The sequence below is a fragment of the Galendromus occidentalis genome, unplaced genomic scaffold, assembly GCF_000255335.2.
Source record: "Galendromus occidentalis unplaced genomic scaffold, Mocc_1.1 scf7180000077485, whole genome shotgun sequence".
Lineage (NCBI taxonomy): Eukaryota > Metazoa > Arthropoda > Arachnida > Mesostigmata > Phytoseiidae > Galendromus > Galendromus occidentalis.
In genome coordinates this window covers 223,213-248,049 of record NW_003805473.1, presented here as the reverse complement: position 1 = coordinate 248,049, position 24,837 = coordinate 223,213, and the positions used below count along the sequence as shown (strand labels likewise).

Genomic DNA, 24,837 nt, shown 5'->3' with positions numbered 1-24,837 from the left:
GCTCTTCTGGGAGACGCGTGGAAATGCGTTCTAGTCTTTCAGGTAGCGGAATCCAATGTTTTCTGCGAATTGCTATTCGCGTTGCCATTGTAAGCAGAAGAGCTCTAACCTCTTCCGTTCGCGCTCCCGAGACCCGGGTCGCTACTCTAGGAGAATGAGCCATCATGCGAAGTTTTTATGCCCAAGTCGCGTTTCTTTCTAAAAAGGTCCCCGGACTCGACAAGGAATTTCGAGAGAACGAATCGGATCTTGTGACGATTTATCAATATTTCGCGCGCGACTCGATCGAGGATCCACCTGTAACACGCATCTGTGGCCTGTGTAAACCCAAATCCGCTTCCGCAAGGGCTCATACTCGATTATGTTGCAAACGGGCCGTTCCCCATAAATGAAAAAGGAGTCCGCCCGCTCGCATAACGTTCAGCTAAACTACTGGCGGACTAGTAACTATAAGCGCCGCCTGCCTAGTATGCAAGGATTGAAGAGCCCAGAGGCGGCGTTTCTGGCATGCGAAAGGGTTAGATTGGATGGCAGCCGTCAGCCGACAAAGCACCGTAACCATTCGAAGCAATGGTTAGGCGCCACTAGTATTCTAGTACAGCTTATGCTCGAGTAGGAAAGAGTCACGCACTGGCAAGAGCGTTCGATGGACATTCCGTGCGACCGGTACCCGCCGTCAATTGGTTAAAATTGACCGCCCGAAGGCGGTCTCGATTGCGTTGCGTTAACGTTAACCCTTTCACTTGACGGAACGCCGGCAAGAGAGCTGCGCGATCCCCAGACTGTTCATCTGGCGAACCACGCTGCCTGCTTACCGTCGGCCGAGCAGCTAGACGGTTCGGCGAGAAACATCATAGCCCCCTATAGCAGAGATCCAAGCTCGATTTCTTCGCCGCGAGATTCTCGCTCATTGGGAGGCGGAAACCAATTGTCCTCCGCTTGGAAAAAGAATCACATGGCGATTTTCCGGATCGAGTGCTCCGTCAAAACCGATGCGTGCTATGCTTGGCGATCCCCCTCTTGGTCGATCCAGTCATGCAGAGGCTCATAGTCCAAATACTTGAATGGTATTGTTCTTAGAGAACCTCGTTAGCTTTCGACATTAGAGTGTTCCGCGCAGACTTGACAGGGAAATTCATTTCACCATGTTGTGTCGTTCGACGAAATAATCCGATGATGGACATCAGATGAGCTCGACTGCGGAACCTGGAAGCGTCGGCTCCGGGAGTCACTCCGCATGATATACAGACTGTGAACTGGTATAACTAAACTCTTGTATGACCCATATCGCTCCGAAATCGACCTAGTGGAACTCGACTGACGAAAAATCTGGCGGGAACTCTGTTGTTGCCCACAGCTGTCGTGGAGTTCTTGAATCGACGCACGATCCATCGGCAAGGATAGATACCGAAACATCGGAGTCTCATTTGGATGAGATACCGAGCTCGGACTCGGAAGAGGTGTGCGATTCGAGAGACACTCTGGGCTGACGAGATGTCGCGGCGAGACTCGTGATGCTCAGATTGCTCTCCGCGAATGTCTAGCCGCGAAGACTTCCCCTGCCGGAATAACTTCACGCCTTAAGTCGATAATGATGAATTTGATGGAGCTAGGTTCTGCCATCACGTGTGCATGCTCTACATTCGTTTTTTTCTAGAAGCCGAACCTTCATGCCGATCGCCCCGGCATGGACAATCAGCTGTTTCCCCTGGAGAATCTGTGCTCTCTCGGAGAGAATTGTCCGCCAAGAGGAGCATGAGTGGGATAAACACCGAGCTCACGACGAACGACAATCGAGCTCGCTCACGTGTCCAATCGCTAACCTTTGTCCCCTTGTCATGAACTCTGAGTCCATGTATCAATGCTCGTGGAATAAACGCTGTCCGGAACTGAAATGTTTCTCACAAAGAGCACGGCCGCTGGTTCTTGCAAAAATTGACGGAACTTTTGATCTTAGGGAATCCTAGTGAGAAATTCTTCCGGTTCTTGTTTTATCGACTAAGAGGTGCTCATGTCAGAAAATTCTCATTTGGCTGGCGTCCGTATCGGATACAGAATCGCATCCGTATTCCGAACAACGTGGTGATACCGCATGTTCCGTGGCAGGTAGAATCCTCATGTTTTTTAAGTCTTTTTCATCGAAGAGAGTGTTTTCGTCTTGTGCGTCCGTCCGATGTGAGCGATCCATTCCACCTTGAGAGAGGAAGAACCATACGAAACGTTTAACATTAATCTTGTTGTTTTTTGCAAAAGACACGTATTTGATTTTCTCGAAGGAAATCCCCGTCGTAGCTAAGGAAGATTCCGGTCGTATTATCACCCCACTGTGAGAGCAGAATCTCGCGGCGGAAACGAAGAAATTTCACGAACGTCGAGGAATCAAGGAGCCAGACGAAAGTGCTCGACAGCTCGAGAATATCTTTCAGGAACTCTGTCATTCGAGGAACGACCATCGCCTCTGTTAGTCAGCCAGGACCCAGAGGTGGCTTCTCGTCCCGGGACACCTCTGAATATCTGTCGGCTCGAGTAAGGCAGGGGCGCACTCCGAAATACACAACTCCGACAAACGTAGTCGACCCGGCAGTGATCGGGCAGTTGAAGTTCTCGAAAATCACCCCCTCCCCCACAAATCTCGCAGGGAAGTTAGAGGACCGACGTTCGGCGACGATTACTGTCCACCGCGACTTAACCCTCTGCCTGGAGAAACTCCTCGCTGGAGCCGGTGGATTTCCCTTTTCGATATTCTGCCTCTCTAGCGTCGGGACCCAGCGGGACGGGGAACCAGAATTCTTTCTGACAGTGGGCTTCCGATGTGCGGCGTTCGAGCAGAGCAGATCCATTTTCTGCTCAAAGAAACGAAGAGAGGGTAGATTGTGAATCGAATTCGACAGAATCCGTTCTAATTTACAACTAAGGCGACGATGTTGTTTTCAGTGGTCGTCGGTCTGATGGTGACCTTGGAGGCCCGGCGATCGGTACCAGAGCGAAGGGACTCATCGCGAAAAGGAAGAAAACTTCTAGAAGCCGTCGGACGCGAAAAAATCGTATTTCGGCTCTCGGTTGGCCCACGAACGTGGAAGCTCAATACACCGAATCTGCTTGTTATGGAGTTCGATCACACAGCTCTCCGTCTCGCTGATAAGAACCCGCAAGACAGGCTCAGAGTTGTACCCTTAGATTGCTTCTGCCCCCTCCACGGTCGTGCATGGTCGCGATCGATTGCGTGACGACGAAATTCCCTGTGCGCATTATCTCTATGACTTTATTTCCTTCACAATCCTACCATCCTAGTCTCCTTTTTTTCTCGAGAAAGAAAATGGACCCGAGTGGGAGTTGGAGAAATCATGAAGAACTTCCTATCGTCGGATATTCCGAGGATTCTCGGCACAGAGTGTCCCCGTCACCGCTCCATCTTCCGATGCTTTGCGGTGACGGAAGCAAGCCGACTGAGCTTCTTGCGGCTCTTAGAACTCCCAGAACAATACGACGAGTATGAAGACTGATCCGCTCCTAGCTAATCGAGTTTGGGGTTGTAGTCATGTATGTCGCTTATCACGGAGGGCTCCGAAGAGTTTGCGTTGAGGCTGGATGGGGACACTGGTTGAGGATCGAACTGTTCCTAAAGGATCACAACGGCTCGAACAGCCCCAGATGTGTACGGGCGAACCGTAACCAGGGACGGGCCAGGTCCCACCGTAGCTCCAGGAATGAGGGTTCGAATTCTTTGCCGCCATGAGCTCAATGCGGTCGAAGGAAGCGACTCCGTCGAGGTAACTATCCGTCATTTCTCGTGGCTCGTGGCGCTCCAACGTTTACCGTAATAGCGGAGAGTCAGTTGTTTGATATCGAGTTAATAATAATCAGACCTCGGAAGTTCAGGGATTCTGCCGTAAATGCCTATGGCCGCCAATTTCGAAGCTTTTCCTTCAAGAATACCTACTTGGGTTCTCGCGCGCCTGAAGTGCCTTCTTGAGCCACCACGACGCTGAGATGCGAGAATTCTGAGGTTTAGGGTCCAAGAACGGATTCGGCGATGAATAGGGTCGACGAAACTATGCTCCCGGACCACATCGTGCTTCCGACAGAATCCGATGGTCCGCCTAGACGTCGAATTTTTTTCCGATGATGTATAATTCTACCTATCAGGCCGGCATCGATCACTAACCGATGGGATGGGTGCCTGAACTTCCGAGCTCCTGATGATGATGCCGATGGAACTCAATGATATCCAGAATCAGCTGCAGCCGAAGAAGGTCTGCATAGGGTCTTCGATCACAGAGGGCATTTCGGGATGAGGATCCTCCATGGCTTGCGAGCTCGACCCCTTTGTACCTCTGTAGCACCGGTCAGAAGTCCGCCGACTTCTTCCTGCTCCCCGTTGCGCAGCCGTTCTTGAGAGAGAATAAGAGTATCGTCTCTAAATCGGGACAGAGATCAGGTCGGAAACTCCGCTCTCGACGTTCACCAGCTCCTCAAGATGCTCCTCGTGTTCAACGAATAGACTGATTGCCCATCCTACGAGTCGGTCGGGGGGACTGGCGAACTCACAGCCAGAGAGGCTGCGCGGAATCTATCGCGGGGGACCTCTTCCAGATTTTGCAATCAGCGGGAAGTAAAACAATCTTGGTGCATCGACTGAGTGAATCACAGAGCGGTCAGCCTGCTCCGGGCCCAATCCGAGGGCAAACCTTTTCTCGGGATGTTCCCCATCGTATCGTTGGAGCTCCCTTCTTTTTGACTTATTTTCGGACCCTTTACGAGTCTGATCGCGAGTTTCCCAGAGACTGGTTGTGAGGAATACCACGAGGGGACGGAAGGTAAGTCCTGGAGGCGAACTATGTGCCTATTGCTTCTGTCGATTGATTCTTCTCCCTAGATCCTAGATCATCCAGCATTCGAGCTTCAGGAATGCATACAAAGTGATCGATAGAACACTTCCAGGAATGTACCAGGAGCCGACGAAGGCCTTGGATCTATGTGAGAAAGAAGTTTGCAATTCTCTCCTGCAGTCAGTGGCGCATTTCGAGTTTTCCCGATGTGAACCTAGTGCCTACCTCAGAGCTTCCCATCCTCTGAACAATGTCAAGCCTTCATGGACCGGGACTGTGATACTGTATTCGACGCTCGACGCACGCAGGGAATTTCGAACTCGCCCACCCCTCACAAAATCAATACGTTGCCTTTATCATCAGAGGGAGGGTTTTTCCCTCCGCGATCCGAATCCTGAAGTTCTCACGCCGAGGCTGTATTGAGTAGGTCCATTCCATCTGGAACACAGACGAATACTATGGGTGGAATTCGAATTCCGCTTTCCGCATCTCCAATAGACGTTCCGGTTGAGAGACTCCTCCCTCGATTTTTTATCGGAAGACTCTGAGGTACACGGAGCAGACACCTGCCGACGCACGCAATCCGCCCATGGTTCATGTGCGGAGTCATTGAATCGCGCATAAACTCGCGTCGCTGATGGAACCCCCTCGATTCGCCGCTGTACTCGCCAGGAAGCTCATTCGGGAATATCCAAGCTCTATCAAGTCGGTGACCAAGAAGCCATACAAGCGAGAATTCTCAATGAAGTTCCATATTGATATCTCCTTCCATGTTTATTTGAATCCGTGTTCGTCCAACATTCGGAGTGCATTTTCCATCCGGTTCCGCGATTGATTGAAGTTTTCCTTCATGTTCTGAGGTACTCCCGAGGTTCCTATGTTTTGTCACACTGCTCAATCGTTTTTCCAACACTCTCAGACAAGAATATGCCAATATATATATTCTCATGGTTTCATGTATAATATATATATATATAAATTGATCAATGAGTTAATGCATCAGTTGAATAATTGCCGTCCATAAAAAAATATTGGTTCCGCCGGATAATTAAAGCAGCTTGAACTTTCTCGCGCAGCCGGTTTTCTGCTGATAAACTCCCGCCTGATAATGTAATCAAAGTCGATTGGCATTCCCTCCTGATATCGAATGTCAACTCTCGCTCCTATTCAGGAGTCAGATCTCACGGAAATCTCGAAAACCGGCGGAGGGCCGGACTCAGGTTGAGTCTACGACTTCCGCGAAGGATTTTTCAATCGAGTCGAAGGATGTGTTGTTGTTATTCCCCCTGTTCTGCCTCTCTTGGCCTAAAATCAGCGGGACGGAGAGGCAGAGTTCTCTCTAAGTGTGGGTTTTCGATGCGGGGCAATCGAGCGCAGCGAGTCAAGAAATTCCCTACTCAGGGAAGGGGGAGAAAGATCTCCGATCCAGCTCCCTTGGACCCCTCGAGTTTCCACCGACTCGTCTGACGCGAGTTTGAACGCCCGGCCATCCTCATTCGGAAGATAAAGGGAGTACACCCAAATATTCGGGAGAAACTCATTTCTTCTTCCGGGTCCTAGGCCTTCGAGTCTGCCGAAGAGAAGCCTGGATTGGGCAATATCGACGCTCGCTGACTCTGTCTTGTACGAAGTTCGGTTTTCTGCTGCGTCAACAAGATTACGTCCCGCTCATAACAATTTACCAGGTCAAGTTAGTATCGTACCTCCTAACTCCTTCTCGTAACTGCACGGTCTCCCATGGTCGCCAACCATTGGGTATATTATGACGACAAATTTCTCTGAACGAACACTTTCTCCTGAATCGCACTCTCCCATAACTTCACTACCACTCGCTTTGAATGTGTATTCTGTTTATATTATGTCATTAAATATATTTACAATCACATCGATTCACGGCTATTTACACAAGAAGTCCCTGCCCCTCGAGGAGGTGAAGTAAGAGGATGACAGCCACGTTTCATGGACTACTAGGACTTTCTTGGATAGCTCGGTCGGCGAGCTATCCAAATGGTATGGGAAAGAGAGCGATCCCGGAACGACAATCAGCCCCGTGGAATATAGACACTAAAGACCAAATCTAAGATCCTCTCAAACCAGTGCGCACATATCTTACTCACTCGACGCTTATGAAGTTGATACGCATTTCCGTTTCTGCCGACCTTCCAGGTCTTAGTCACTTACGAAAAAATGAATTTAGAGATTCTCAAATTAACATGAATGCTCCGGAGAGGATCAGGCGGCCGAACGTCGTTAGTGCGGAACCTTGCATAAATAGTAATCTGCATGTTGGGTGAACATATTGTTACTAATGACTTTAGGCGCTCCTGCCGGTTCCCCGTACCGAGCGAAGAACTGAGTCGGTGTGAGCGACCCGATGAGACAATTCTCGAGTTCATTTTTCCAGAGAAGATTCTCCGCTGCATATTCCCCGCCGCGTGATACGACTATTCATAATACTGAGGTGAGCTCTTGAACAAATAAAACATCAGGGACAGAAAATGGCAAACTCCGACCAGTGAGTGAAATAAACGTTATTCCTTCGCTAATATAGTTCAGATCATCGATGGTTTGTCACTCCTCTCCGATCTCCGTCACCTCTCGGAGCCTATTCGACTTGAGAAAATTCTGGTGAAGAGATCGCTGGCTCAAAATTCCATTGATCTTTTTCTCGATTTTCGAAAAAACGGATGTGAGACTTGGCAGCGGGATCGGGTTCGAGCGACACAAATGATCATGCGTGACACGGGACCCAACCTACGCGTGATCATAGAGACGAGATCATACGGAGAGCATCACATATCTTCCAACGGTCGGTCGGAAGGCAGCAGTAGGTTCTTCTCTCGAAAAATGCGTACCCAGCGCCTCTGAGCTCGGGAAGCTCGGCCATCCCCGCCTACTGTTCTACGTTTTCCTCCTTGATATTTTGCGCCCGCGGCCGCCTGTTCCCCCGAAGACGTCGTTGGCTTTGCGGTGATAATGTAACATTCAACTGTTTCGCGGAAGACCGCGCTCGGCTCCACCCGACTGAATTCCTATTGTTTTTATTATTGTTGGTGGTGTTGTTGTTGTTGCCGACGACGTTGTTGTTGCTCCTGATGTTGACGCTGATGATGGCATCGCTGTCCACGCTGGCAACGTCATTGTCGTTGTTGTTGTCGTTGGTATTAATGTTAGGTACCCTAACACCCTAACTATCCCTTGTGTTCACCACCTGGACAGTGGGGTTCTTCAAGATACGCTTCTGTCGATAGTCGTAGACTTTTCGACAGAAAAACACGAGGTCGGCGGTCACTCTGCCTGGGTCTGGCAAATACGACTGTCGGGGATTTGGGTTCAGGGGAGGAACGATTCGCGCCACCCGCGACTTCACCCCCTCCTCGAGCTGCTTCACCTTCGAGCGATAGCGACAATACTCCGCAAACGAGAGCACGTAACACTTGTCCTCAATGCATGCGACAGAGTTGTAATCGCAGTGTTTTGACGCGAAAATCTCATCCTCCATATGATTCGAACGTCGACCTTGCTCCGTGTGTTCGGGTCTGGAAATGAACGGCTCCATGAGGCTTTCAGACGGAGCGATCGGGATTGTCGACGTTCTCAACCAGGGCCTAACCGACCCCAGGTTTCTTTTCGCCGAGAATGAGCTAGAGCCTCGTCGGCTCCGAATGAACCCATGGAATGAGTTCTATGCATCGGGAAAAAATTAAGACGACAGTACCCACCTGTAATACCAAAGCAAACTTATCATCATTTCGCCCTCTGGTGTCTGCCAAAGGGAGCCGACCTTAGCGACAAACGGCAGGTCGATAACGCGGGGGCCACTCTTTAGTAGCACGCAGTCTCTCGGTCGGATGATATCTCCTTCCTGGTGCTGTATGCCGTTGTAGCACCAACGAACTTGGGCACCGTACCCGTACTGCTGCTCGTTGCTCGTGCAGACTCTGGAAGTTCGCGAAGAACGCCACCGTTAATCACGAGAATTCGAGCAGGACATTCCGCCGAGGATCAAGAGCAGGGCCCCGTTCGAGGATCCGGCTCGGATATAAGTATTGGGGGACAGGTCGAGTCGCTGCAAAAGTCCGTGCTCGGACTTGCTGAATAAGTCTGTCCTCGAACTCACTTCTTTAGGAATGGTTCCCCAAGCCATGACCAGCCGTGGGGCTGTTTCCTCTTGCCGGGACTGTTTTTGATGGGAGTATCAACTTTGATTCCGGTGAGGACTCCGCTCTTTTTCTCCTTGTCGCTATTTCGTTCCAACTTTGCTACTGCAGATCCGAGCCCTGAAGCTGGAGGAACTTGCATCTTTCCACGTTTCCCCACTGCTGCAGCAGCTCCGACAGCCGTCTGAGAACATGCCATCGAGTCTCCTGACGCCTTCGAACTCGACCCTGACGAATCCTGGATTGTCACGACGGTGATTCTACCGGCGGCGGCGCCGCCCGCGACGCCGTTCGACCGGCTTTGGTTTTTCACGACCATCGGTACCACCACCTCAACTGCAACAGGTTGAATGATTAATATGAGCCATCGCTCGATGCTTTTATCTGACTCTGAGAGTGAGCTCCGGTACGAGCCCGTATCGCATCGCGATCTATCGGAGTCCGAATCCGGAGATTTCTTCATTCGGCGAATGCATACCAGGGGGAGTGTTTCGTTGGAGTTGAGGTGGCTGCTGCTGCTGCTGCTGGGTTTGTGCTTGGACACCACTCGGTCCTGGCCGGTTCGGATACGTGTCTCCGGTTCCGTTTTCTTGCCTCGACTCAGGCAAATGCACGACGAGGTTCCTTGCAGGAACTCGCGGCGTCAGTACGGGAACAGCGTTCGCCGATCCCTGAACTCCAACGAAAGGACCGTTCGGATGAAAGGCGATCGGTTTGTGAATTAGAGGAACCTGAAAACATTTCTACACTGTCAGACGACCGAGAGCCAGCATCCAATTCCAGCATCGATACGACAGCCGCTCCCTCTCAGAGATATAAACAATTATTCCGAAACCAAAGCGCTAACTACACGGAGCCGCTCGTAGTCAACCGAGTAGAAAAGGAGGACAGACGACAGAGGAGCCCGCAGCTTAGAATGAGCGAACTATACAAACGCTGAAGCGACGGCCGCCATCGCTCGCTGCTGAGATGACGCATTGCCGGAACATGTCGACTAACACTCGAAAGTCGACGGCGGTTTCTATACCTTATTAGATAACATGATTATATTCTAAATCGAGTGGAATACCCGATCTCTTTCACTTATTCAGCACATGAGCAGGTTGTTTTCGATTGCTGCTGTCAGGTGCTACCTCCGGCTGAGGAGACTCTGTCGGAATGTGACCAATCTCACGTCTCTATTCCATCGTTCGCTCGTCAGAAGCGGCTTCAACTCGTGACAGTTGGGATGACGGAATCGAGTGTCAAAACAACGGAGTTCAGTGTTCGATTCTTTCGCATATTCTCTGAGTCGGTTTGACACCGGCTTGGAATCGGATACAATTCGCAGAACGGTCCAGAGCTCGACACGGGAATGTACTGTTTGCTCGCGAGATGTCTGTTTTCCGTCGTCTGCTGCTTCGAAGGTATCGAATCTACCAAATCAATAAAAAGATGAATTCTCCCGTCGACTTCAACACACCTGATAGTAGGTAGGAGTCAGTCCGAAAGATGCAGTCGGCTGAACCGATTGTTGCACAGCTATGTGTGGAGCCGCCACGAGATAACCACCGGGATTGACATTCATGTTCGCATTCAGGTAAACCGTATTACTCTGTAGCTGTGCTCGAACCCCTGAAAGGGAGAAGGCTACTCCGATGAGCTTAGAGAACTCGGAGATGACCCCCTGTACCAATATCGAAATTCGATGGTGAAAGCGATATCTCGCCCCCCTCCGATGGGTTTTCGGAAGGCGTGCCCCCCGTGCACGAAGATCTCATCAGAAGCCGAATGAGATCGACCGAAGGATGCCGCTGTCTGGAGAGAGACTTCGCCAGTGAAATACCTTGTGGATTCTGCGCGTTGACGGCCGTCGAGGATGCCAGACTGAAGGTGGCAGCTTGATTCTGCAGAGGAACTTGCTGCGGGGGATTCAACACCAATGGGGGTCTCGTCAACAGGGTGAGATTGTTGCCGCCGCTGGTGCCGGGTTGACCAACTCCGAGCATACTGCTGGAAACAGTACTGGTGGTAGAGTAGCTGTAAGTCGAAGATCGAATAGATGAGATTTGAAAATCTCTCGAAATCCGAACGTGCATCTCCATATCGAGAAAGGCCCGCGTGCCTCGACTTCCCTAACCGAAGGATCAAGCGCAACTTACGAAAAAGTCCTGGTGACCTGAGCCTCCGTAACGCTCGTCGATGCTAATTGGGATACTTTGGTTTCCACGGTGTTGTTGGTCTCCTTGTTCGCGATTTCTTCCAGTTCGCCTTTCTTGGGAAGCTTTGGTCTGAGGGCTTTTGGTGGACTGCTGGAGGTCTTGGACGTTCTCATTTTCCTCCGTCGGATCTTCGTCGTTTGGACAATTTGAACAATCTCTTCCTCTTCCACCGTAGAGTTCTTCTCCTCTTCTTCGATGTCTTCGATCTTGATCACACTACCAGCTGAAACTCCCGCTGAGCTCGGGCTGGTACCACTTGTACTCGGCTCCGAGCCCGCTGTTGCGGGGGTCGTCGGAGGGACAACAGGTGGCTCTTTTTTCTTGGGACGTTTCTCGTCGTGACACAAACTTGCCGCGAGAATCGCCTGGGCGTTGAGAGATGCCATCCGCCGACACCGACCGGGAATCGCGACTGTCATCATCTTCCGGTCCACTCTGGGACTCGAATGGCCGTTGTTTGTTGTTGATACCGCCTCGATGGTGACGTCGGAGTCAGTGTCTACTTCGGTGGTCGGTTGCGAGGAACCTGCGGAGGACGTTCCTGGCTATATTCTTCGGTTTCGCGATTCTAATAAACGTTTTGAGAGAAACTCCGCAGTTCTTGCGAGTCGGCGCGAGTTTTCGGTTCCTCTCCGACCGAGAAGCCTCTCTGCGACTCACCTGTGGACGCCGGGGGAGCAACAACTTCGTTCGACACTTCCGCTGTCGAGCTACCGAGATGAGAAGTCTCTCCGTTGACGATTCCATTGCTGACCATGTTCAACAGAGTCGGACAACTATTACTCGTAGCATTGGAAGTTGCCGCGACGGAATTGTTCGTATTGGAACTGGATGAGGTCGCGTGCTGCGTGGATCGATTTGTTTCATTTTCGTACATTATGTGCACTTTGGCCATTGCGTTCAGGCTGGCAACTCGTCTGGAAGAAAGTCCGTCAGATCAGATGCGGACGTAAGGGGAGCGCCGCGTCGGTTAAACTCAGCAAAGAGAAGTGTCGAGCGTTGCTTGGAGTTCACGATAGAAATCAAGTTCCCAGCAAATCGAATTTCAGAATGATGTCCGAGACACCCGAGCTAGGGTCTCTCGCCCACAGCTCTCTCCGATTACCGATGGCGAGATTCCGGAGGGGTTCTTTTTTTCGAATTTCATAGGCATTGTTCGCCAAAGCGAGAGAATCATCTCCGACGCGGCGGAATTTTTCGTGAGGCCCGGAACCTGAATCGGTTCTCGCGGACGATGAATGACAATAGACTCCCGGCAACGTAAAGGGAGCGATCGGGCTTAGGCTTACCGAGGCAGACAAGTGAGAACTTCAGTTCCGAAGCCCCATCCGTTGGCGGCGACGGCGCTCCCGACAACATTTCCGTCTTTTGCAGGATCATCTCTACGTTTTTTGTCGTCCTTCGCGGTCCCGTTGGTGACCGGCTTCTTTTTCTTGACATCGCTACCGACTGATTTCCTAGTCTTTTTCTCAGACGGAGCTCCGCCTAGAGCCGAACCAGCAAATTTCTTTTGCTTGTCCTTTGATGACTGGAAAAGAGTATTTCTTTCAGTTGTTCCCCTCTGGACTTCGATTCGAAGCCCCTCCTCGGCCCGAGACTGCCGCTCGATCTGCCCCTTCCTTCAATGACGAGGGGGGCGTTCTCTTCTGCTAACGATAACTGACCTTGGATTGTTGAGGCGATGGGCTGAAGGAAGCTCCGTCCTTCTTCTTCTTGAGCTCCTTTAGCTTAAGCTCCTTGAGTTCCCTGACTGCCGAAGCGGTCTCCTTCTTCTTGGACATCGGCGTTTTTCTCAGCGGTGCTAAGGAAGCTGCCTTGGAGTCCTTTTTCTTTTTCGGGGGTCCCTTGATGTTCTGTGCGACTCCACTGGGTCCTCCAGCTCCCCCGAGCCCTGAGAACCCTTCATCCTTCTCCTGAGGTTTCATCTCAAGGAGGGATTCCGACGAACGCCTTCATCGCGAAGCCTTCGAGCTGAAAGCGATCCCGAGTAGAGATAAATTAGAATCCTGCAGAATCAGAGAGCCACCCTGGAATCAACGACGAAATGACACTCGAAGGAAGCGGGCACGGACGCGGGCCGAGCATGAAAATTGGCATGGCAATTTCGGGCCGGAAGCGACATACTCGGGGAGCTCTCTCGATTAGTCGCAGTGAAGGCCCGAAGATCCGATCGATCTTGGGAATGCAATTAGGACCCCTAATCTGAGCCGAGTTGAACAGCGTTTCCGAATCGCCCCCTCACCCATCAGAAGAAGAGTCTAAAAATCATTGGAGCAGTGCGGGCTATGTTTGTTGGCTCGGAGCTTTCGGAACTGGAGTGAACACCTGACGTCTTCGGCGTCACCGCCGCCTTCAATCTGCTAAGCCACCCGGAAAAGCTGCGGCCGAAGCTTCGCGACGTTGAGAAAATCTCGTTAAAGAAAACGGCTCCCGATGGTGGAAGTGTTTCGCAGAAGAACGGCATCTGCCGTGAGCCACTCCAACCAGAAGTTGTAGTGGACAACACAATCGAAACCTCGCAGAGCTGTCGCCTCCTCTCGACAGTGCCTACACTCCGGCGTGATTTCGCTATACAACATCGTATTCAGAAGGAATTCCTCTTGGTTTCAACCAAGGACAGGGCCGGAGCTCTCGGACTGAATAACTTCGTGCTTGCGGGAGCTGTCGCCCTCCCTCCTCCCCCTGAATGTCCGGGTCGGGCTCGGATCGCCCAAACTACACTACTATCTGGGGGCGCGCTCGCAACCTTTAGAAATTCCTCTTCGAATGAGACGGTCAAGACTCGAGAACCCCCTACGCGCTGGCCGATCAAAGAACTCCCGCAACGATCTCGACCCGGGGATTTCGCGATCGAGATTATAAATCCTTCCGGATTCCAACGATCTTCTCGGAAGTCCGGATGGTTGAGGGAACTCAAAGAGAAGAAGTTCCGCCCATCAATCTATGAACTAGGTCAAACTAGCTAGCTCTCGATCACAAAATACCAAAGTAATCCACCATCCACAGATACAACGGGGTCTTGGTCGAAGCTCGACTTCGAAAGAGAAGTCGCACCACCGTGTTGTGCCGGAAGTGCTCCGACCGATGGTTTTCGAGCATTTTCCAATATTTTATCACGGAACAGAGAAATCGCCAGACGGAAACACGACAGCAGCAGCGGTAGAGAAGTTGTCGACGACCAGCACGTTCGTATCATCAAAAACAGGGAAATTAAATGGTGGCGACGTCAACCTTTTTCTCCCGCGGCGTCGGGGCCGTCGGATGACAGATTCTCTAAATTGACTCGAACCTTACTCCGCACTCGAGGAGAAAGCCGAAAGTCCGACTACAGCTGACAGCGGACCTCGAGCGACTTTGAGATGTCACCAGAATCTAAGCCGTGTCACTCCGGGATGAACTTTCACTCCGGCCTCGCACCGTGTGTCTCATCGTACAATCGGAAGACCAGGAGCGGAGTAAGATCCGTGGAGGAGCAGAAACAGGACGGATACATGAACGGATTGAATCCCGCGGAACTGAGGGCTATAAACTCGGTTCGATAGCTACGTGTGTGGGTCGGACGAAGCTCGCCGTGCAAGCGAACGAAGGAGGGCGAACCCGCTCCTGCCGCCTAGTGTCTTGCGAGCCCACTCGTTCACTTGCGTGTTCCTTCGTTTACCTACCTGCCCGATTTTTTTTTTCGTGGAGCGCTGCTCTGACCCGTCGTCCCATCGAATTGAGGATTGCAACTCACCGTCGCAAGCAAGGCAGCGGATCTTTGAGGAATCACATCACTTCGTCTTCGGTTGCACAGAACACATTACCCTGAGTATATTCGTGCGCTCCTGCAACATCTGCACTCGTGCCCGCACGAAACCCTATCCTCGCTGAATTTGACACCACGAATCCGATCCGGAATCGCCAGCCGTCTGGCTGGACAGTTGATTTTTAGCTTTCGGTGTCTGTCCGGCTGGCCGGACGACTGGTTGGCTGACGGACTGACTGACTGCTTGGTCCTTCGGTCGGTCCGTCGGTCAGACAGACGATAAGCAATGTGTGCTGTGGAGGAGAAATGGTAGTAGAAAAGCTTCACAATGCGTCCGCGAGCACAACTAGATCCGGCGAGGGCTCTCAGCGGCGGCGGCGGCTGACGTCCGCCACTATAGAGGATCCGCTGCTCCTGGGTAGAGGGACTGGAGAGGGTTCACCCGTATCTCGTTAACCACATTCAGCGAGATCTGAGAATCTGTAAGAATTCGCGAGCACCGTGTACGATCCTCAAGACCTGGATCGCCATAGAATTCGACGCTGCGGAAAACACCCATGGCCGAACGCTTCCGCAGAGCTTCGAGCCCGAGGCTAAATGCAGTGGACGACATCGAATTCGACTCGAGGGGTACGAATTATTCGGAGCTTTGGAATTCTCAAAAACGTGCGGGGGAATATACTTGTCCTGAAACCCCAAATCTCTGGGTCTTCGACGGACGGCAGATGTCGATGACCCGAGATCCGAGTAAGAGCCACGCTTCTCGGGATCAGGGATCTTAGGCCGAGCGGTTCCCATCGCCGGGATTGCGGCGTATTTTATCCGCGCGTCGACACTCATTGGGCGAATGAAATTCGTACGACAGTGAGCGGCTGAATCGCGAGGACCATGAGCCCTGCGCAAGAATGCGGAAGGGGTTCCAGAGAATCATATGATTTCTAGATCAGCTGATATCGTTGTCATGAAACAGTAGGAGTATCCTGGGAGAAAATTGGAGTCCCCACTCGTAGTTCCCGACGCCCCGGTCCCAGATCGATCGCGAGATGAAGCGAGGATTCGGCATTGCGAATCCGATTGAATTTTTCCTTAAGACTTAGGTTCGGATGATGGCGCGCGCAAACCCGCCCGGCCATGATATCCCTCCGCCACTAGTTTCGTTATTGTATTGGCTTCCAACGACGCGCGAGCGGCGAACACCGAAACTTCCATTAACTCGGGAAACCGAAGTTTGTGACGTAGGTATTTCTCGTCCACTGATCTTTCGGAAATTGATCGTTGTCGGTCTCATTAATTCCACGGAATTCCGTCATGAGGATGGATATCCCGAGAATGGCAATCCCATCTGAGTTTCTCCTGGTTTCTTTGCGCTGATGTCCGAGCCTAGAAAGACAAAAACAGTTCGATACGATGAATCAGAATTCGTTCGTAATTCACAGAGAGACCCCAGAGAGTTCCGTATATCGTTCCACGCTGAAGATGGGGGAATTGGATCCGTTGTTCACGAAGGCCTTGAGACTGCTCCATTCGCGTCCCAGGGAGTCGGTCGATCAGCTGGCACAGCTCATAGAAGACGTCGTAGCTCAGAAACATGGTCCGCAAGCTCAAGCAACCATTTTAGCCGCAATCAAAATAAATCCCCCAGGCAAAGCCGTTGCCTCCGCAACAAGTACGTCGATTCCGTCAATGTCGTGTGATAATTCCGGCTCAATCACTGAAAACTGCCAACGAACCCTGTCTCCTGTGCCTCAATCCGGGAGGTAGAGGCTCCGGTCGGGAGACAGATCCTTGAGAAATTGACTGTAAATGAGAGATTGCGTTGCAGGAACCGACGAACGCAAGAAATCCAATAGTTCTTCGTCTTCCTCCTCCTCAACGGAGAAACGTGATAAGATGAAAGACTTCATGAAGAAAAAATCCTCGAGCGCTTCATCCTCGTCTTCTATGCCGAGCTCGCCGTCGCACAAAGTTTCTTCCAAGCCTTCTTCCAGCTCATCTTCCTCGTCTACCAAGGCTAAATGACATACAGCCAACAACCAGAAAGGTTTACCTGAAGCCAAGAAGAGGCCGAGAATGGAGGACCTCTTCTAATGGGTCCCGGATTACAAGCCTCACTGGTCAGGCTCGGCGGTCGGACTTCGATACAGTCGAGGACGTGATAGAGATTCGTAGATGTTTCAATTTGTTGGCTCTGATCGAGAGCTTCATGGATGCTCGATCGCCATCAGGTGTCAGCTCCCGAGTGATCTCCATCCCCATGTATATTACGACGATTGGGATATCAGACCGCGGAATGGGTTCTGACTATTATACAATAATTATTGTATGGAATGATCAACGGGCTGAATGCGATGGCTCGAGCGTTAGAGTCGGGCGTCAAGACCAGCGATTTCTCCCGACTCCCTGTCTTGCATTTACGCAGTCTGAGGACAGGCTCGACCATCGACCACGGTTTCTCACAGATACGCGCGGGATACACCCCTTCTGATAATCTCGCTACACAAGAATCTAGATATCGAATAAATGATCACTCACGGACCATATGGATACCAATGCAGGGCTCAGGCTCAGGAACGCCGCCTTCTTATAGAAACTTTCTGTTCATTGGAAGAGATCGGTCGCTTTATTTCACCAGTTGCTTAACGGAACACAAACATTATATTTACAAGAGAATCAATCATCATCGCTTCCAGCTTGCTTATCCCAGTCCCGCATTTTTGAATTCATCATGAAGTCGTCTTTCAGCGCTTCCCACTTAGACTCATCTTTGCCTTTTTTCTTCTCTTGGATTTTATACAATGTATCCATGAATCGCCCCTTCTTATAGCGATGGTCTTCGTCGTCTGAAGAATCTGCTTTCTGCTTTGCTCTCTGTAAAGTAAATTATCAATTATTATTCTCATCATCGACAATCGAATGACAACCACAGGACCCCCAGTAATTCCTGACATCGATTGAGAACTGGTGATAATTTCCGGGCATTGCAGACCAGAGGGGCTCCCAGAGAGACTTTCGAACCTGTTGCTCTTGGTGCTTGTTGACAGCATTGAATAGCTGCACCACTCCCTTTGTGGCGGTTCTCAGTAGATTCTTCTCATACGGATCTCCAGGTTGAGCTTCCACCAACCCATAAGTCAAACGCTCTTTCTTCCGCCGTATTTTGTCCAGAACGGATTTCTTCTCGGAGGCTGCTTCGTCGCTTTCAGAGTTGTCATCTTCATCCCCCTCGGACACCTCTTCTTCGTCAACAACCTTCCCTGAGGATTTATTCAGTACCTCGGTTAAGTTCGAGGAGATTTGATCCATCGACATGGTCGGTTCGTTCTCTCACAATTTCCGCTTTCTTACACCTGATCACCTCTGTTCCACTTCATTCTCAGCTTGTCGACACCCGCATCACGACTACAGGACTCATGCAATGATGCGGTAAACGAGTCGTCTTACCTTCCCCGTCAACAATTTTCATGGGTTCGCGCGCGATCCGTTTCTTCGGTCTGTCTTTGCCGGACGCCGCCAACTCTTTCCGACGTTCGATTTCGGCATCTTTCCGCGCTTTCGAGAGGACCACCGTCTTCTTCTTCTTCTTGAGTTTGGGATTTTGCGTGAGAACTTTCGCGAACACGTTAGCCCATCCTTCGTTTCCGCCCACGAGATCATCGCGCCCCGCTTGCTGAGGGATGAAAGAGCTCGTAGAACCGGAGCTCTGTCCAATGTCGAAGGAGTGTTCGATTCCAACAACTCCTCAGTCACACCCGAGCTTAAACTCACCTGCTCCTCGTCGCTCGCGCTCCCTAAAGACGCGTCTGGGTCCGAATCTTTGACAGCGGTTTCCGCCATCGTCTCCAAAACGAACTAGACTGTTCGTTTTGCGTGGCTGCGAGCTCCGTCGATCCTGTCCCGGCACGTGCTCCTGATGGCCTTCTTTCTCGCGCTGATTTGTTGTCTAAACACAGCAGACGGTTTCGGGAGAGGAATCGCTCTCAGTGACGCTGCTTGGTTTCCTCGGGCTGCATAACGACGGGAGGTATTCCTTTGCGAAAACCTTGTATGCTCGATTCCTGTCGACGGTCAGAGTGTTGCAGAGGTATCGTTCTCGCTGCGTTTGAGTTTCTTATCCGACCCCGCCAGTCCGAGACCTCTTTTCTGGAAAGCGCAGCGAGTGGAAATCAGAATACGACTCGAACTCTGGACTGCTCACCATTGCATGTGAGCTCCCTGTGCCCGAGGCAAGCGACACATCAGCCCATGGACGACAAATGACAGCCATGGAGGAAGTTCCAGAGAGTCTCCGACTCCGTGAGTCCCCGCCCAGAGGAAGCCGCTCGCGCAGAACGGTCCGTCCTATTCGCTGTATGAACTGACGCATGATCATACCTCACTGTCAAATCTCTAAAGATCATCTGTCCGTAGGCTCCTCTGAAGTGTAGCGACTGCCAGGTGACGTTTTCGACACAAACGAACTTGAACAGGCATATCAGGAAGCTTCACCCGGGACTCGTGAGGTGTTTCATATGTGATGGCGAGGTGTGTTCTTAATTCGAGTAGGGACTTCGTTATGGGAGCCCGAAGATTCCTGAGCGCGCTATGTCTTCAGTGAACTATTCTCACGTCCGCAGGTTGGTACGAACATAGCGAAACACCTCAAAGAAGCTCACGACACAGTTCTCAAATACGTCAAGTTGGTCTTCAAGAGTGAAATCCGTAAGCGAACCTCGAGGCGAGAGTTATTGCCGAATAAAAGCTTGCCGTAGAGAAACCTTGTAGGAAAACTAGCCCCCATGAGAGAATCACGAGCTGAGCATTTCGATCCTACAGATTTCCAGCTATGGAAAGTGGAAGAGGAGAAGCGTTCCGGAGCTCAATACGTCAGCACATCGGGAACAAAGAAGACCGCTTCCTGCGTAGCGAAGAGATACTTCGTATGCCATCGATCCGGAAATTTCCAATCGAGGATTCCGGACGAAAACCGGGTGAGGATGCCTACGCTGTCTCGACAAAAGTAAATGTTTCATCGGAAATGTCTCGTCGTGCCGCGGTGCAGTGTATCATGCAGGGCATGCACAGAATAGGCTCTGCACAGAAAGCGATGGAATAACAATCCTTCATATCATTTCTCCTTCCGGCCTGCAGTCACAGAAAAAACGCCGGGCTTCAGTGCGTTGCGGAGTCAAATGCCCAGCGAAAATGACATTGACCGTCGATCCCGCGGGAACATACATTGTCGAATATCAAGAAACCCACCATGGGCACGACCCAGAAGTCCCGAAGATTCAAGATGCTCCAGGTAGAATTTCCCTTTCTCGAGCCACCGAATTACTTTCTTCCAATCTATTCATTGTGGAGGCCTCACTTCAATGAGGAGATCGACTGATTCGATTGCATCATTCTCAGCCGGCAGCAAACCCTTAGGATTCTTGGAGACCATTTGGGAGCTGAGAAATTCTCCCCGGTGGAAACGATACGAAGACAGGGTTTACATGCATTTCGACCGGAAGCAAGCTATTGTGATGGTCGCCGAGGTTAGTTCGAGAAGGAAATGCGGGTCATGGCGGATGGATAGTGGATAAGAGCCTTCCGAAAAGATGGGGAATCCCGGAAGATTCCGAGAGGATTTATCTTCCAAACTTCGGCGACAGTACCCGGAGGAGCCTTCGATCCGAACGACCTCTAATGTCTCGGCTTATCTTCTTCCCTTCTTACACAGCTTGCAGTGGTTCATTCGGAATTCCTGAGACCCTGTTTCTTGAGCACGATCCTGTTCCATGAAACGACGGTCCCAACGGTATACGTACGAGGCGTCGAAATTTGTGCGGAATCTCTCCGATGCGGGGACTTGACATCGGATACTGGTTGTTTCAAGTTGATCCTCACAGTGATCAACTCTCCGAAGTGCCCGGGTGTTGCAGACCAAGGAGAAGTGGTCTTCGATAGTACAATGGGGTGCGTTGTCATTGATATTCTATTGAAGAAGTCATCCCTCCCGAATTATGAGGTCGGCATCGATACACAGCTTCCGAGCTGTCGCTCATATTATTTGTTCACATATGTCCCACATTCTAGATATCTGGACTCGACGAATCGATGGAGGCACGAAAGCTGTCCGATTTTCAGCTCTGGGGGCAAGACTTGCCCCGACTGCGGATCTCTGAAAACTCTTTTAGATGACATTTCTTTGAATGCTTACACCTAAGTTACGAGCATCGAATCGAACAACCGTGAGTGCGATGTCTGCTGTGAGACATCAATAAAAAAGCATCTCGAGCTTTCCGGACTTTGTTAGAACGATTCGATTTATTCTCTGAAAGTTTCACCACCTGCTCATCGAATGATAGGCGGAGGGAGCCATACGATTTACTGTTTCCTAAGCGAAGCTAGAGTCTCCTTGTGTTTCTTGATGGACTGCTCGTGCTGCTTAATCTGAAGCTCGTGCTGCGCAATTTCGTCCTCGAGGTGTTTATGCAAATTCGCGAGCTGCTCTTGCTGCAGCTTCCTGCAACAATCGCTCTCGTCAAGAAATGCTGGCACAGATCTGGCGAGATTTCCGTGACTCTCCCGCGCCCTCATCGAGACCAGGAGGGGAAAAGGGTCATCGAACAAACCTGAAGTATTGGTCCTCCTGAGCAGCTTCACGTTTACCGAGAGAGCCTCCAGCGTCTCGTACGCTTCCTCCGGAACCGCCTCCCTAAAAAGAATTGAGAAGCTTTGATCAATCATGAATCGGCGAACTTTGGTGAATCAAGGCGTGCGGGTACCCCGAGAATGTGGGCGACCGGGAAGAAGCGGAGAGAGAGCCGAAAGCCCAGTATCTTCACTGAGTGCGTCGAATTATCCTCTCTTACCTTTCCGGCGCCACTGCCGGATATGCCGCTCATCGCTCGGGTGCCGCTGCAAGAGACGTACAGACATTAGGCCCTTTGGCTTTTCATCATGAGCCTTCATGAACTTGAACCTCCAGCTTCGCAAGGATTCTCTGGGAAGTTTCTTGCCGAACGACCTCTAGAGGTGTCTTATCCACATGCACAGAGCACTGTTTTAAGGAGTGGCTGCGCAAACTGAATCGTCCTGCTCCGTTGAAATCGACGGAATCTCGATGAGCGGATATCGTCGATCAACTTACATGCAGAACGCATTCTCGACATTGAGAAGTTTAGCAAAACTCTTGACTTTCAGTGAGGCCATCGCGTACTGACTTTGACGATCAGGGCCACTAAATGGCGGACACTAGGCGACGGAACAACACGAATCGCAGCCGGCGCAAGTCTTTGAAAGCGGTTGCAGTCATCCGATCACGAAGCTTTGGCACAACGACCCAGCGTCGGCATCGCGATCGAGGCTACGAAAATCGAGAACCGCCTTTGTCGCAGCCTTCAGCTTATTGGGAAATTCACGAAAATACTCATTTCTGCAAGATGGACTGCCGAGCTCGATAGCAATTTTCGGGCAGCTCTGACCGGGTGTATCCTGAAACGTATCCAAAGTACTTGGGATCGCGGTGGGGACGGATACGTGTTCGTTGTTATGTATCCATCGATGATCGATCGATTGGGAGATCTGTCTCTTTTCTCCACTTAATCCCCCGCGGAAAATCCGTCCCCCAGGCAAAAAACGATTGTCTCATAGTCTCCTCTGATTGCGAACACATGGGGCATCAATGGATCGACTTTACGGTTTCTCGGTATGAGGGGACAAGTCCATCTTCCCTCCTTCAGTAGGCCGCATAAGATTTCATCCTCTATTCCCTCTGGGCGCCGAAACGCATAAATTCCGTGAGCCCCTCGGGTCGCCTCACCTGGTTCCAAAGTTCAAGATCCAGAGATCTCTGCTCGGGAAGCGTCGCGGAACTTGTCCATGTCTGCATTCGGGAAAATACTCCTACTACTAGTTCAGGCTCGGGGTTTCTCCCCAACCCTGGACGGGTGTTCGGGGGACGCTACCCACGTACAGCTCCCGCGCTGCACGCATGCAATCAGCATGGGATCCCGTTCAACTGTAATTAGGCGACGCTCCCAAAACAGAAGCGGATCATGCGTCGTGAAGAATTATAAAAGGTCCCAATGACCTCTCTTTCCCTGTGAAGATCCAAGATATCCGCCTCGCTTTGATTGAACTCAGGCAACGTCCACCGTTTGCGTGCCCGCGTCGCACTTATTTATCGGATGACTCCGCCGGTCGCCTTCATCATTGGTCAGTCATGGTCAGATGAATTTCCGATGGCAGGGGAACCCTACGGTTGTTATCCGGGACACTCCGATGAGGTTTCAGAATCCCCGAATTCGTGGAGAGACGCGGGGATGAAGCTCTCTCGATCCACTAAAGTTGCGCAGAGCATACTACTCTTCTCCCCCTGGAAAAGAGGAGAGAAGTCACTTTGTCTCTCCGGCACCTCACTCCGCGCAGGTCCTCCCTAACAAGCTATTAACGGAGAACACGGCTCCCGAAACCCGGTCGGCCCCGCTCTGGGAGTCTGCTTCTCCATTCGCCGGAATGGTATTTCTGGAAGTACCCAGAGCTTCCCCGTGAAAAGCTACCTCCCATAAAGGAAAAACTCGTCGGCTGCCGGCTCCCATGCAGGGCTCGCCGATACTCGATTCACGGCTGAGGCCGGTGTGTGGCATGTCATTCGGAGTCACCTCAGGAGCGACACCCTTCTCAAACTCTGCGTATCTTCAGGATCGTCAGCGGGAGAATTCGATTCCGAACACCCGAATTTCAGGTCCCAAGGCTCAGCATCCGAGAAGTTCGAAGGGAAGTTGATCTTTGCGAAAGGGGCTCCTGATCTAGCGACACCGCCGCCGAGGCGTCTTGTCGGTCTCTTTTCAGAATACGTGATCAAAGATCCGAGATCACATTCGGCGAATCCCGCTCAAGACATGTTCGGAATCAGGATTACCTAGGTATCAAAGAAGAACTTCTACGCGACAGGAACGATGCGGATCCCCAGAATGGGAATCTACATGCTCTCTTACATGCAGTATTCTTCCCCGCGCCCGTATAAGACCCCAGCACCGGCTCGTCGACATATGTACGTTGTATGTCGATGCGATATTGTTTCCGGAACGCCATAGATCATAGAGGATAGGGTCTCTCCACACAAATCGATTTCCCGATCCTTGTCCGCCTGATGTTCGTAGGGAGCAAACGAAAAAGAAGACAGCGAGGGAAACGAATATCCCTACCTGGATTGCTTTCCATTGACATTGGCACTTCGCATGTCGGGTCGACTTTTTGTGGATGACGAGTAGACCTGAGCCACCGAGATAGAGTCGGGCGACAAGATCTGAGCTCCGCTCAATTCAAGAGCGGAGATCACTCAATTGTTGAGTCGGAAATATTCAACCGGCAAGTTCGCAAGGGGTGCCAGAGGATCGATCGGCACAGCCGAGTCGGGACCCACAGATAGAACTACGGGGTCAAGACACTCTCAAAGAGCTCATCCTTAGGTGGGCGGATACGTGCATCGATGGTCGTTTGTGACAGCTGTACAGAGCCTCATGGGGTACTTACACTCAGATCAGTGATCACGTGATCAGTCTTCGAACTTGGACCCCCACTTTAAAGGTCCCACACTGGAAGGGCCTCCCTCAGCGTCCGTCAGGACTCCTTGCACAAAAAGTCTTCAATGATGAGGCGTTTGCCTCAATTTTCGCCGTACGTATCCTGGGCTCGTGGCCCTCACGTGGCGATGACTCTCGGGAGCAGTAGCAGGATCTTGAAGGCGCTGATGCCCTGGAGATCGAATCGACTATTTTTCGCGAGCGTGATATACATACATATGATTTGAGCGCCAGAGATTTTTCACGGTCACGGTGTCGCGACATCCGCGCAGCAGCTCCGTCACAGAAATTCATGAAGCTCTCGCGGTCGGTCACGCCCCGAGAACGCCGACTGTCCCGTAACCATCATTC

The 24,837-nt window shown here is 51.3% G+C and overlaps 5 protein-coding genes across 5 annotated transcripts; 2 read left to right on the top strand and 3 right to left on the bottom strand.

Annotated features, from left to right (window-relative positions):
• Positions 1–8,016: 8,016 nt before the first annotated feature.
• Positions 8,017–13,115, bottom strand: LOC100898140 (uncharacterized). The gene is made up of 10 exons (XM_018640450.2): positions 12,855–13,115; positions 12,480–12,718; positions 11,851–12,107; positions 11,131–11,716; positions 10,815–11,008; positions 10,452–10,603; positions 9,468–9,720; positions 8,950–9,325; positions 8,552–8,770; positions 8,017–8,368 (listed from the first exon to the last, which is right to left on the bottom strand). Exons 1-10 carry the CDS (start codon positions 13,113–13,115, stop codon positions 8,017–8,019), a joined length of 2,889 nt encoding a protein of 962 aa, XP_018495966.2.
• A 2,980-nt stretch (positions 13,116–16,095) lies between these two features.
• LOC114828351 (cell wall integrity and stress response component 1-like) lies at positions 16,096–16,954 on the top strand. The gene is made up of 3 exons (XM_029112156.1): positions 16,096–16,170; positions 16,372–16,601; positions 16,758–16,954. The coding sequence occupies exons 2-3, from the start codon at positions 16,412–16,414 to the stop codon at positions 16,952–16,954; spliced, it is 387 nt and encodes a 128-aa protein (XP_028967989.1). The 5' UTR covers positions 16,096–16,170; positions 16,372–16,411.
• Positions 16,955–17,536: 582 nt separating this feature from the next.
• On the bottom strand, positions 17,537–18,859 carry LOC100897558 (RRP15-like protein). The gene is made up of 4 exons (XM_003745723.1): positions 18,701–18,859; positions 18,377–18,602; positions 17,951–18,189; positions 17,537–17,803 (listed from the first exon to the last, which is right to left on the bottom strand). The coding sequence occupies exons 1-4, from the start codon at positions 18,767–18,769 to the stop codon at positions 17,606–17,608; spliced, it is 732 nt and encodes a 243-aa protein (XP_003745771.1). The 5' UTR covers positions 18,770–18,859; the 3' UTR covers positions 17,537–17,605.
• Positions 18,860–18,970: 111 nt separating this feature from the next.
• LOC100897409 (uncharacterized) lies at positions 18,971–21,167 on the top strand. Its single transcript, XM_003745722.1, has 8 exons — positions 18,971–19,266; positions 19,343–19,456; positions 19,549–19,633; positions 19,748–19,902; positions 20,063–20,216; positions 20,324–20,451; positions 20,637–20,872; positions 20,993–21,167. Exons 1-8 carry the CDS (start codon positions 19,189–19,191, stop codon positions 21,120–21,122), a joined length of 1,080 nt encoding a protein of 359 aa, XP_003745770.1. The 5' UTR covers positions 18,971–19,188; the 3' UTR covers positions 21,123–21,167.
• Positions 21,168–21,201: 34 nt separating this feature from the next.
• LOC100897267 (ATPase inhibitor mai-1, mitochondrial) lies at positions 21,202–22,192 on the bottom strand. The gene is made up of 4 exons (XM_003745721.1): positions 22,050–22,192; positions 21,772–21,817; positions 21,532–21,614; positions 21,202–21,422 (listed from the first exon to the last, which is right to left on the bottom strand). The coding sequence occupies exons 1-4, from the start codon at positions 22,109–22,111 to the stop codon at positions 21,284–21,286; spliced, it is 330 nt and encodes a 109-aa protein (XP_003745769.1). The 5' UTR covers positions 22,112–22,192; the 3' UTR covers positions 21,202–21,283.
• Between the last annotated feature and the right edge of the window lie 2,645 nt (positions 22,193–24,837).